At 30.7% G+C, this 15,019-nt stretch overlaps 1 protein-coding gene across 2 annotated transcripts in view; it reads left to right on the forward strand.

Annotated features, from left to right (window-relative positions):
* LOC111027053 (FMRFamide receptor-like) overlaps positions 1-15,019 on the forward strand; it is a 78,464-nt gene that overhangs the window by 34,098 nt on the left and 29,347 nt on the right. For both annotated transcript variants that reach the window (XM_022305266.1, XM_022305265.1), the window contains exon 2: positions 6,607-6,943. In XM_022305266.1, the coding sequence (XP_022160958.1) occupies positions 6,613-6,943 (331 nt within the window). In that variant the 5' untranslated portion in view covers positions 6,607-6,612. The remainder of the gene's footprint in view (positions 1-6,606; positions 6,944-15,019) is intronic.

Consider the following 15,019-nt stretch of genomic DNA (forward strand, 5'->3'; position numbering starts at 1 on the left):
TATTATTTTATGCAGATTTGCATTTCAATCTTTAATTGAGTAATGTAGCCGAATTACACAGTATTTAGTAATTAAATAATCAAATATAGTTAGTGTATTTTCAAAGTAAGGCAATTATTTCTGAATGAATTACACACGAATTTTAAAAATACGTATTGAAGGATTATTATTATTACTATTATTTACAGTTATATACAAATATCTCATTAGTTATTGTATTTATTAATTGGTTTTTACGGTCAACATGTATATTTATATGCTACTTTTGTAACTATGTTTTGTTAAATAATAGCTTTGAATTTCCTTTGAAATATTTGTTTGGTTTGTGGAAATGCCGTCAAAATATTCTCCTTTTAACTTATTAATAAAAATAGTGGTCATTGGGTGGCAAATCAGGTTAATGCGTAAATTACAGTTGCAATATTATTTCAAATTGATTTTCTGCAGAATTATTTGTCATTTGACTGTTGAAATGTTTTAAAATTAATATATTTTAATTATCGTTTATCAATAACATTAAAATGATTACGGTTTTTCGTCCTTGACGCTTTGTCAAACTTCAAGAAAATTTTTTTTATTAATAACGTGCCTATTTGCCTAAACGTGTAGATACTTATATTAATTATTTATGACAGTAATTAAAGCTTTATTTGGTTTTGAACAATAATTTATTATTTTAGTCTGATACAGAAATACTCGTGAATAAAAACAACTATTCTATACAACGGTGTAATTATTGTACAAAGTTAATTTACATAAAATGTGCCTACTTAAATTTACATTTAACAATAGTATATGCTTAGTTCATGCAATATACTTATACGCTAAAAACTTATAGATTAGGTAGTAGTTTATAAAATCACACATACAAATACCATTTCAAAAAACATCGTCTCAGAATACACAAGTTGTTATGAATTATGAACAAAATAAACTTTAATTAGCATTACAAACAATTCTATGGTAAAGTACACTAATAATATTTCCAAACAGCTCATAAATTTATTCACGCCATAAATTTCTTATAATGGAAAAGCTATTTAATAGTTCAACAACAATGCGAATATTTTTTAATTGATATTTTTAGTCTGCTTTTGGTCTTAATACAATGCTACACCGTAGAACTACAGGTACCTCACGATTAACAGTTAATCGCTGTGTAATAAAGTGCAACATGACGCGTACTCGTTATTTTTTTTTTATTTCAAATAATTTCGTTAAAAAATGTTTTAGATTCGTGTAAATTGCTTAGACGTAATAGATTATTGTAGTCACAATATGTTTCATACGATATTCAATAAAATAACAAGTATATCACAAACCAATCGTTGTTGTCATGGTCATACTGCATATCTTGATTCTTGATTTTATACAACAACATTCCGATATCCCAAAACCAAAATAGTCGTGTTCCTTCCACTGGAAAAATATGTAAATTTTTTCAATCAATTTTTCCTATATATGCATTTCAATGCTAAGTCGTGCGTAAGTCATTATACTTTTGAATAAATCGGCTTTGGTCCGTTTCATATTTTCTCATAGATTTAGTTTCTTTACACGGTATGGTTTTACATGACGTGCGAAACAGAAAATATCAGAATGATATAATAATGTTATGGTATTCAAGCCGTAGAATTGGGTTTGTCGGCACAACAAACTTCACATTTACTATTCACGAGAACAAAAATAATGTTAAAAAACATGAGAAATAATCGTAACTAAAAATAAATAATTACATTTTTAATAAATACATTATAATTCACAAATTAGAAACAGTATATTTCTGTAGTGAACAGTCAACCACTTTTTATATTAAAATACAATTGAATTCTTATTCATGACGTACATATTATAATCTATCAAATTCACATGGTTCACCAAAAAATAAAACAAAAAAGTATACAATTTAACTGTTTATGTTGTTTTTATGTCATTAAAAAAGTCATAAAATATTGTCGCTCTCAAGCCATTGTCATTAATCTTGCGTACAAATAGGTTGATCACAAAAACACAATATAATATTATCTGTTATTATTTATTACCTAACCAACCTAACCTGTAGGTAATATTATTATACTATCGTATTGAATATAAAACTTGTTAAATACGTTTGACAACTAATAATAGAATTATGACGGTAAAATATGAATTATAACTGTTTCGAGTCAGATTACTAAAAATTAAAAAAAAAAAAACTTACCATTTCGTCGGAATGCATCCAATCATCTTCACATTTCAATTTAAAAATGTCTGAATAAAAGGGATTGCAATAGGGTAATTAGTTACAATATCGTTCAGACATGGTACATTGTCATAATCTATTTGTCAATTATATCGTTAGCAAAGAAAACGAACAGTGGTACATTGCAATATTACAACGTGCATATACGGCGGCGGAGCAAATAGTATGAAGTATTTTTCTTTTCAAGTGATACACAGGAAATATTCGACAATTAAAGGCCAGTATTACAACGTTTTTTTCTTTTTGGTAAAATCGGTGACCTCGTTTATTAATATAAGCACATAATAATAGTATGATCCACTAAATATCAATATTTTGGTAATGGATCAGTGATAATATTTGTTCGTCCAGAACCGAAATTAAACTTTAAATTGTTTCCTGTTTCGTACATTGTTATTATAGCTACCTATTGAATTTCATAAAATATTTTCATTTATTCTGTTTTATCAATATTAGATTCTAGGCTAAGATTACCAACAAAAACCATTACATACAATGTCAATAAAGACAACTTTTCGAGTACACATAGTAGCAATATGCATTAACAAAAGCTTAAAATGAGTTTTCCTTGTGTAAACTTTTGTAACTCTAGAAGTTACTGTGTGAAATTGTAAAACTAAGTAAGCAAAATGATAGTAGGTATTCGTCTTAAACACCGAGACGATCATTATTTAATTTTTAATAGATGTGTGTTTACCGATTAATTATTATACTTATAAATTATTTCACGATAATATTGCACTGCTTTATATTCACGTTGTTTTTTGTTTTAACTTTCAAAGCGTAATAATATTATGCTTAAAATAAAATCTTTTATTATATTTTGATAATGATATTCTATTATGTATTAATTTCATGATTGTTCCAATTAACTTTCAATAATCTTTATAAACATTTGAAAACAGTTTATAAATATTTAGTTTCCAGAATAACAGTGGTTGGAGGTTATGAAGAGAGATTATCAGTTAATCAAATTTTAACTTATAAAAAGAACAACATTGATTATACGTATGTATATATGAATAACATGCAAGTAGGTATTAAAAAATCCACCTATTCAACATTTTCTTTTGACATCCCCACCTTTATTTAACTTTTTTGACCATGCCCCCACTAATGAAAACAAATTATAAATTACAAAAAACGCCAGTTTGGCAGTTTCGTATAATGTTTGTTTTATTCCATTTCATTTTATATCTTTATATAATTATTCTAATTATTCATATTAGAAGTTTATATTCCAAACTTATTATCACTGACGGGTCGTGGCGTTAATTTAATCCTATTATATTAGGTTTTCAAGGACTCGAAAACTCAAATTGATATCAATCTAATTTTGAAACGTTCAGTGCTCATCCTATAAATATTCTCAAACTTGCAGATTGTGTTATAATATATTTTATATGATTAATTTTTATAAAATGATAAAATAACTATATTATTTAACAGAAAACAGCCATTTAATTAACAATACATTATATCATACACATTACACAGTTGGACGAGTTGAGGTATTCGAACATTACATCGTCTAAAACATTTTGAACATTTCGCGTAAAATGCAAATATTACAATAAGTATTATCATTGAGTATAAATTGTGTACAATATTATAATATACTCAATGGCATTGTTGAATAAAACATTATATTATAATAATATTTATTTATAACTGGAGCCATACGATAGATAGTCGATAGCACGTTCTCGACCACGGTTTATTTGTTTGTATTTAAATAATAAATATTCCGCTGTGGTTTTTTGTATCCTGAGGTCATACAATCTCATTAACTAAATATGTTTCAAAATGTAGTTATATGTTGTACATTTACGTTGATTGTGGTTTGTTAATATTAAAACAAGATATAAGTCCCTCGTTCAAAATTCTCATGTTTTGCTATCGAAAACATGTACATAATAATTTCATATATTATTTGGTTGTAGCTAGTTTACGTGGTGGAATTATGAAAATTTTTTAGGAAAATACTATAACCATTATTCAATAATATAATAAAGTAATAAACTCACATATTTTATCATTATAACTTATAATAATTAATTATACTGACGGATATTACACGTCATGATCATGGCGAATAACACGTGAATCGTGTGCAAAAATAAAAATTTTACTTTCGCGATAATGATAATTTTAACCGAATAAAAAAACAAAAAGTCATCCTTGGCCCAAATTAAACTTGACTGTCTGCACGTGTGTGCAAGGATATTATTATTATTATTATTATTATTATTATTATTTACTGAACAATAAAGACACGCTGAAACATGATATAATATATTATACCGAGATTCTCGGTTATTTCTGGTACACACAATTTCGATCCACATTAATCTCGAGGTTTCTCAATTAGAGCCGCGTGGGTAACGCGTAGTATTCAATTAAAAATAATAATAACCACGGGTGCCTATCGTGATGCAAATTAATTTACTCGAACACCTGAAATCTTAGAATCAAATTTACGCTTTGTTAATGGTCTGACACTTTGAAAGGTGTGCACTCCAGCAGGTTCGGCGGTCAGAACAGTATTGGGGTGTATTATTGCGCCAACTACGACCCAAATAATCGGGTGCTCAAAAGCATTGCCGAGTGCACGTGCATTCGAACCCCAACTATAATTAAACGCGAGGCTATCTTCTAAGTCCGAATGGTACGCAATTGATAAACGATTATTGTAGAAGCGCATTAATTATCGTTCGAACACGTGCTATATATATCAACAGACGATAGTACTATATTACTTCATTCAAGTTATAATATTGCAATACAGCTGATACATTAATTCATCATTTTATACTATGATTATAGCAAATGTCTTTAGTAACTTAAAATTTTAAAAATAAAATACATTGTGTTACATAGGTTAATAACATGTGTTTAAATGGTCTTTACATAACATTAATAGTACACTTTTGAAAGTCTTTGCACCACAGATATTGAATTTGAATAAAAATTTGTAAAAAAATCGATGAGCGGTGAAGATTAGTATAATATGTCACACCTTACGTATAATTTATAACATATTACATTCACAATAATATGTATTGTACATATGTTACAATACATGTGTTTATAGGCTTTTATCCTAGAAAATGACGTTAGGTTTAGTTTATCAGATAACACTTTGAATTCGAAGACGAAAGAAAAGATAAATCGATTGAAATTCTGTCAGATACTTGACAATCCATTTAAAGTATACGTAATGTTTACAAAAATGGCATGCGACTTTAAGTTTATACCCTTTGACAAGAATACACATCGTTTGGATCTCGTATTTTTTATCGCTAACCCTTTAACACCGGAACAAGTTTTAGCTAAAGCATCGAACCCCATTTCCGGTATGTAAAATATCTATTGTCATAGCATCCACATTCCTCCTGACTGCGTCTCGTGAAAGCAATTCGAGTACCTGGAAGTGGCAAGTGCCAACAAATTTACGTCTAAAAGATTTCATACGAGACAAAACATTATATTATAAGGACATGAAGGATAAGCAGGGTTATATTATCCGTACACGCGCTGGTACATAACGGATAGCGATGATGTGGTTCATAACATTTACTACGAAATAAAGTCGTTTAAAATGTATTATTTGTAGTATATTTACAAACGTTTTAAGCACTTAAATATTATACCATCTACTAGAGAATATTTCATCGGGTTTATGGATTGTCGTGTATGGCTTAATATTTCTGTACACAAAGTTCATAATAATACCTACCTAGGATGATAAGATATTAAGCTTCTGGAATAAACAATTGTTTTTTGAAAATAAAACTGTAATGTAAAATGATGATACAAAGTAGTACTTTGTACTTATATGAAAATTTAATTATGACACTAAGCTAAAAAAGCCAAACTACAATATTAAAGGAACGCCTTTCAACATGGTTGTAACAGTCATCAATCGCCATTCCTTCTATTTATATTGACGATTCTGGGATTTCTGTTTTAAACTGATAAACTGTGTGTCGATTATAAAATAGAGCATCATTTGTGACTCGCTTATTTAAAGTTGTATTCAGTAAACGATACTATATTGTGATCTATTCAAACAAGCCACACATAGTTGATTATAATATTGCGTATTAATAATAAATATTATACAATAAAATAGTATTGCGTACACTGGGAAAATGAACACGTGTACCTTAATTGCCTATCTATGGCGCCGTGTCACAATTATAGACTTATAATGTATAATAATATAATGTTATAAGGACAGGCCGTTATGTAAAAACATTTCGCTTTAATATTGACGATTCCAGGATTGCAATGTTTTCGTACACGATGCTCACATTATAATTATAACATTGTATGGAATTTTTTTTATTTTTGTTTCTCAGATCCCAATGACCATGGAGAATTGCGCGGCACTAATCGTTCAGGACCAGAAGTACTGTTACTTCCGGAAAGCAGTGCACTTTTGGGCGCAACAGGCTCTTCTGCCAGCTGTTGTGGCCGTGGGCGTGGTGGGTAACATGCTGTCCGTGGTCGTGCTCACCAGAGAACCGATGAAGAGCTCCACTAGCACGTATCTGACTGCCCTGGCTGTATCCGACTTGTTCTATTTGCTGTTTGTGTTTACCATATCCTTCGAGAACTATCCTTGGATCGTCGAGGCCGACTACTACATTTATTGGAAATGGTACCCTTACGGACTGTGGCTTACCGACGCTGCTAGTAAGTACACTATACCTTTCCTGTATACAGTTTAAAGAAAAAATTGAAAATAGATAACATAATATTGGGGGAACTTATTATGTAGGTCATATAGTATGTAATATGTATACCACGACGATCAATTGAAAAAATTATAAGTGACATTCTTGTTTTTGATGTATTACATCATTTCTAAGTGTATTCATTAAGAATGAGATTCTTATAGTGTAGATATATCAAATATATTTTTTATTTCTATATACTTCTAACATTAAAAAAAAAACAAATACAATTTAGTTTTGCTATTGTTCTCCTCTAAAAATTATAAATAGTGTCTCGTAAACCCGGTACAGCCAGTGAACTTGATACACCATACCCAACCGTTCGTTAAGTAAAAGTGTAAAACATAACCTAAAAATAAATAAATAAAAATATGAATTTCCGTGTTTCTTAAAAATCGCATATAGGTAGTTTATAAAGCTAATTTTAGTTTAATTACTGATTACCATTAAGTATTCAAATAGTTAGGTAAACTTTACGGTTAAATCCTTAGGCGGGTATACGTGGAACGTGTTTACATATAATAATATATAAGTCAGTGTATGGTTGGCCAGAGGGCACCGAGAACAAACACTGTGCTGCAGAGCCATTCGCTTTATATACATGTATATTGGTCCTGAATAATCACCGAAACTCCTGACTCGATTTCAATGCGGTTTTATCGTACATTGTTGGAAATTTTTCAAAGGAGAACACAGCGGCCACATAATATAAACTACTGACCTAACTGTTTCTCTCTAAAACTAAGCGGCGAAATAGGAATAAAGCCTTGGCGCCATCTGTTTGGTTTTTACGGTTAATTACCATTTTTTATAAGAACTATAACCGGGCAAAGTCATCTAGATAATTCGTTTAGTGTATAATAATGTTTACCGCGTTGTGTAATATTGTGTATAATAAGTCTGTGTACATTTGAAATAATTACTATTATTCCGTATCGCAAGTCGCAGCGCACAGGTAATGAAAAAAGTAGTAAACTAATGTAAACGTATTTAAACGAGGCGGGTAGAATATATGTATCCAAAATTATTATTTAAATTTAATTATTAATTGTTGTTTTAATCTTCAAATGAATTATCGCGTAGTTTATTCGTGAATGGGGATCTGCAAACGGAATATTATTTTCAATAACATACGGTCTCTCGGGATGAAGTGGCTTACAGCGCTTAATACATTATAAGAGTATCTTGGATAAACTGGATGACGTAATATTGTATGTTTGGATAATAGGATGGAAGAGATGATTTCTGAGCATTGTTTAATTTAGCGAAAAATTGGAAGCCGGACCAAGTGAAACTTTCGTTCAAAAAGTTCATAAGCTCATTATTTCCTGTCGCGAGGTCGTATGCCTGACAACTGAAAGTTCGATTGGGTTCTTTCGGACTGAGGTTTCGAACAATATTCAACAAAAGACTCAACAACCATCCGACGAAAAAGAAAAAAAATGTTATTAATTTTTTTCCAGTAACACGCGTCTTTTGTGTGTGACCGAAGTGGAAGGGAGAGATATATTTGTCGACGTTTCGGCGGAACTGGTCACGCGCTTAATCAACACGTCTATTGACGACGTCGAATCTGGAAAAAAGACTTGACCCTCGGTGAGCATTTTTTTATGAGGAAAAACAAAATGAATAGGCCTCGGCGTGTGTGTATATAGACTCGGGGGAACGACCGCACGCACCTATATACCCTTTCGAGGGACTATCTAACGGAGATGCAATCGTCGGGTACAATAAATCGTGTGTGAGTCGTGAGCAATAAAGGTGTGAAAATAAATGGACACTTCTCTCATTGTAACGGGCACAAGGCGGCGAACATATTACGTCCTATATTTTCTGTTCGCACGCGGACTTCTCGCCTGCAGAAGCAGTATCAATGTGCTTTCATACAGTGATTCCGTTATTTCGGAAAAGCCGACTGCGAAACAATTAACGCTGGCGATATTCCGCCGTTTTCAAGTATCCCCGGGGGAAATGCCGGTAAATAGTATTTATAAAGGGAAACAACTCGAAGCACTAAAATTACTTTCTCCCGGAATAGTGTACGGACGCAATGCATGCCACTGTACTATACACGACGACGCGAATGTAATATAATATAAAAATGTCGTCCTTACGTATGGCGCAGATTTCGTATGAAATACAACTATTTATCCATTTAGTGTGAAACTCGTAGTGTTTCCCGTCGAATTTGATATCCGTTTTAAATAGGCAAACAGCAAATACGCATATTTTGCAATTAATGCAAAACACACACCGACGGTGATATCGCATTACACAATTATTAAGATAGGTACCTTCACACGACTGCAGTGTGGTCAAAGTTTTAAATATGATCACTTTTGCTGCAGTTATTAATTTGTTTTACTTTTTAAAATTTTTTTTTTTTATGTAATTTTATTGTAATCCGATAAATGTAATTTTCTAAAAATGCGTATTGTATGTTTCGAAAAAGAGTTTTTTTCACGGATTTATTAACTTTGATGACTACTACGAATATCTTTAATTTCCGTTATGTTAATAAACTCACTTATACTATCTAAAAATATAAATTAACAACCTGTTAAAGTAGGTATACATATTTGAGCACGTATACATCGACATAATAAATTATTCATATTATTGTTCGTTTTGAAATCATGATTGGTATCAAAAATATATCACTTTTTATTGGATTTTAATTAGGACATATTTTAATTATGCCTATTTACTTGTTATAGAGTAATTTATTATAAAAATAATAACATGTCTAGAGTTTTATTATGATATTTATATTATAGTTATTTTTGAAGTGTCTGTTTTTAAAATGCTAAAATTAAAAATATATATTATATAATCACATTACAACAGCAAGCTTTTAAAAACTTTGTTTTTAATTAGTGTTTCTAAGATGTCAATTTTGAGAGTATATTTAATTTTTAGCAAAGACAACTTTGTTTTAGTTCCATTAAGCAACATTAAAATTTATTGATTTTGTTGACATATTCAAAGAAAGATCCTATTAATTTATTATTAAATTGTAACTTGTAAGATTAATCGAAATAGTTTAATTGTTTAAACATGGTCGTACATAAAACCATTCCTTTTGTTGAGCTTCTCCACAGTTTGTCTGAAGTTACTTTGAATAAATAGACAGTGAAAAATTATGAAAACCCAAAGTTTATTTCACACTTGTTACAAAGTTCAAATTTGCAAATTCCCAATAAAACAATTTAGTGCTTCAATGGAAGCTACAACCAGTTTATTAAAATTAGTTCTTGATTTATTATTTACTCAGTACCTGCTTTTATAATAAATAACAACGACGTGGACACATAGTTGTATTATACTTTATAATATGTCATTTGTGTAGCTATAACTTCGCCGAAGATAACAACATTTTGTTAAAATATACCTAAAGAATTAAACATCTGTACTATTTATTGAAATGTGCAAAATATTATCAATATAATATGTTGCACAGTATCTTAAGCAGTAAAAAGAATGTATACTTAAAATAATAATAAAAACCAAAGCTTAAGTTTTTTTTAATCTTAATTTAATTTTTTCTTTTATTACTCTATTGTAACAACATTATGGAAGAACGATTTACATTCTACTAAAATGTAATTATATAAAATGAAAAATATATTATGAAAATAATTACAATTGCATAAATTTGTTCTTCGTGATTTTCCCGAGGTTATAAATTGTGTCCATGATTGGAAACGTTGCGATTTCGACTAACTTCAATTACTACTATAAAACTATATTAGCATACTCTAAGAGATTTCATATACCAGAGCTCAAGTTTACAAACTATTCATGAAAAGATCACAAGAAAATAATATCCCATTATACAACTAAATAATAGCTATAATAGATTTATTTACTCAGAATCTTAAAATTCTATAACCTTACAGAAATGTCTATATTTTTTTCATTAATATCACAGCATTTTTCCAATTGCTTATATTATACTTTAAAATGCTATTTTACCAAAAGATTTCATAAAGCCTTTGAATGCTAAAAACAAATTTAAATAGGATTTAAAAATAAAACTCGGACGAGGTAGAAATATATTATTTCAAAATAGTATCGAAACTTTTTATGATAATATATTCTATGATTAATTTATTATTATAACTTGTGGACACAGTATTAATGTGATGTTTGATTTTCTTCAAGCTAAACTTAAATTATAAGTACCGAAATAGTTTAGAATGTACATTTAAATTTTTGGTTCTAAAAATAATAAAAGTATCAACATTAAGTCGAAATATATACATCAAATACATACTATGGGTTTCAGTGAAATATTTGACATCGAAAATGTAAATTTTTCTAAATAATATTATCTTCCATAAAAAATCAAAATTAATATCAATATTCATAGCAACAGTGATGTATATTTTACATTCTTAGCAAAACAATGACTGATTTTCCAATGTCATGTTATTTTTTTTTTGTCTGAAAAGACACTTTTTATAATTAAATAATGCTTGGATTTTTAACATTAGAATTTTTCAACCTGGAAAGTGAATCTATTTAGTACGTAGGGGATCAAACATAAAAAATGCCCAGTATGTACTTTCCTAAATAATTGAAGAAAATCAACAAAAAAAATTAAGGAAAACAGGAATTATTACACAGAACCAGTTTTTGTCGAAATCCATTTTCTTATTTCGTTGTCATTCAAAACAAAATAACCGTAGAAACCTAAATTTTCACGTCCAGTTTTTTTTATACATGATATAACTTTTAGGCAATTGTTGAGCTTTACCTAGGCCAGTGGTTCTTAACAAGTGTGACATATGTCATGAGATGAGAATGGATAAGGGTGACATAAAATATCCACAAGAAAAAGGCAAAAATAATAGAATTATAAATGTTTTAGATTAAAATTGTATTATTGCCACCAACGTAATAACAGAACAACATAATTATAAAAACATATAGTACGTTATATTAAATATTCACTATTATTACTCAATATTTTTTTTTTAATTCGGTCAAATTTTGTTTTGATCCTTGAACTTCGTTAAAGACATACAGTGTGTAATTATAATTTTTCTTCGTACTGTATATTTTTAAACAAAATGAAAAGTTTAGGTTAGGTTAGGTTTTTTCTTCTAAAATGTACAATTTAAATGTTTTACATATTTATGTATTTATGTTAGGGAGTCAGCGTGTTAGGTAGTAGTGGCTAAGGGTGATATGAAACAAAAAATGTTGAGAACCACTGACGTAAACATTTGACATTTTCAGTTTTTTTTTAACTTTTGGTTCGTGGCACACTATTATGCATTACAAATTTTCACGGCACACTCACGCGCTTCAAATCCACAGCTATTTCGGCAACTTCGCCGGAGGCAGTGATTATCGCCAAGTACCTATACGGCTAAGCATGTCTGACATTTCACGAAGCACACCTAATAGTCGATCCCGCGGCGCACTACTGCGGCACACCGGTTGAGAACCACTGATCTAAAACGTTGAACATTTTAATTTAAATACAAGGTTTCTAACTATAGCTGTTTAAAAATATTAAAAATACATAGTCTCGAATTTTTTTCTATAAAAGTTTGAAGTAAAAATGTTGACAGCATTTGTCTAAATCACGAATATTTGAAAATCATTTCGTAATTGGAAAAATATATAGGTAAAACGTTCGCATTGTATAGCACAGTCTTGAAAATGTTATACGAGGTTCCTCATCTCAAGTGATTCATACCGGAATCATAAAAAAATCAAAAAAAATTTCAAACACACTGAAAATAAGCGCCTATTATAAGATTTATTTTCTCGATGTGTCACTTTGTTGGTCTAGACCAGCGGTTCTCAAACTTTTTTTTTCGCGTACCACTCAAGTGTATTATTAATCAGTCGCATACCGCTCGTGTCTATTTGCGCGTGACCGTGTTCAAACACGATTTTAAATATTTATTTACTCTCCGTTCTATCACTTGGGTGGCCTTTCGACGTGTAGTCTTCCGTGTACCATGGTTTGAGAACCTCTGGTCTATACCATAATACGGAATTCCTGATCCACGTATGTATACATTAAAATTTACAAACCATATGGGCATCGAGTGTATACAGAGAGCGCGCGAATGGAGGTGTTGAAAAATAAAAATGGACGGTGACCGGAGAACCGAAGTCGATCTGCAAGACAAGCCGTTGTATACTACCCGAGTAGGTGCTGTATTATATTATATAATATAATACGTAGTTAAATTGTGTACATTTCAGCCGGCGTAAAGTCACATAAAAAGAAAAACCGGTCATGTGGAACGTCGCATATGCACACACACACACACACACACACACACACACACACACACACTACACAGATTTAGTTAAAATTTTGGCACCGACGACGTGTGGTCGGTGTTTCGGAAACACGCCGCATAATACAACATGCAGTAATGATGATATTACGTGTATTAATTCCGCGCCGTAGCTCGCAATATTTTGTTGTTTAGCTACACACACACACACACACACACACACACACACACACACACACACACACACACACACACACACACACACATTCGACAATCGCATTGCAATTTGCAAGCTCTTCCGAGCAGCTACTGCTTTATCGTACGCAGCGGAGTATATACAAACTTATTTTTTGGCGGGGGGGTCATAAGAGTGAAAAGATTTTATGAACATCGATGTAAAATACTTAAATCTCAATTTCGATCTGTTTTAATCTCAACTAATCATCTAAAAATGCAAATTAATCACATCGTTTTCAAAATATACAAATTATATTATATACTATTAAACATTGACGTGTTTAAAATTTGAAAATCTTCAAACATATTTCCCCCCCCCCCCCAGTAATAAATACGCCATCGATTATACACCTACTACACCGCTCGTCGACAGTTATTATAATTATTTATCGCATACTTACACAATTATTCGGACACACCGCGCGCGTGGCAAGTCTCAGCGACAACTCTTCGGCGCGGTTTGAAGTTTAGCGGTAAACTATTTTCTTGATGTGCGCCAGAGCCTCATCTCATATTATACATCGGTCTGAGCGCACAAACTACGATCTCCGGCGAAAATGATAATCGCTATCCTCGTCGTTACATGGATACCTACTTATATATAGGCATGTGTGTGCAGCAGAGTGTTATACAAGGGAAGACGCGATGATGCCTGCGGCGTCCAAAGTACAATATGCGATCCGTAATCCAGTGTGAACACTGCTCATTATATCGAAAAGTCATGACATTTTGAAAATACTATTCTTAAGTAATTTGATTTCATCACCATGACATAAGAATATAATATGTCTTTACGATTTTTATCGTTGTCGTTTTTCAAGTTATTTTACTCTTTCGAACATCTCTAATTTCGTATTCCCAAGCAGAAACTTACATTTTTTTTTTTTTTGTACTTCTATACGTAAAAATAGAATTTTGAAGGAGACGTGGTTAAATAGTTGATAAAATATTAGTATTTTAAGTATTTAAAATTTGAACGAGCAGAGACCCAGATTAGTGAACCGACATTTCTAAGCTGCAATTATAATTTCTAAACTTATACCTATCTATAATTAGCTGCTCGTACGAAATTCGATTTGTATGTATCGAAATCCTCTGTCGAATATTCCACAGCGAAATATGAAATTAAATATAGAATGTAATACTGTCATTCGAAAAAGTAAAACAGTTGAAAAATGATAGCTATAAAAATGTTATTGTCTTGCTCAACTAAATGTGCTGGTTGTGTGAAAAAAATATTTTCAAATTTCAATACAGTTAAATCGTTAGAATTAATTAGTGTAAACATTAAAATGGATCTCACCTTGTATACTATTGTACCTGCGCGTTCGAGCTTAGCACCTCGACACGTTATTGTTATTTTTTTTCTTTTCTGCGTTAAACAATTTCGTCTCGTTGACTTTTCATAAATTACCTGTTTCGAGTTTGTTAACTCATCTAGACTTTTCTCTCTCGGAAGAACGTTCGTTAGACGCAAGTAGTTAGATTATAGGTTAGGCGAGGTGTGTGTGTGTGTGTGTGTGTGTGTGTGT

This window comes from Myzus persicae, unplaced genomic scaffold, assembly GCF_001856785.1.
Source record: "Myzus persicae strain clone G006 unplaced genomic scaffold, MPER_G0061.0, whole genome shotgun sequence".
Lineage (NCBI taxonomy): Eukaryota > Metazoa > Arthropoda > Insecta > Hemiptera > Aphididae > Myzus > Myzus persicae.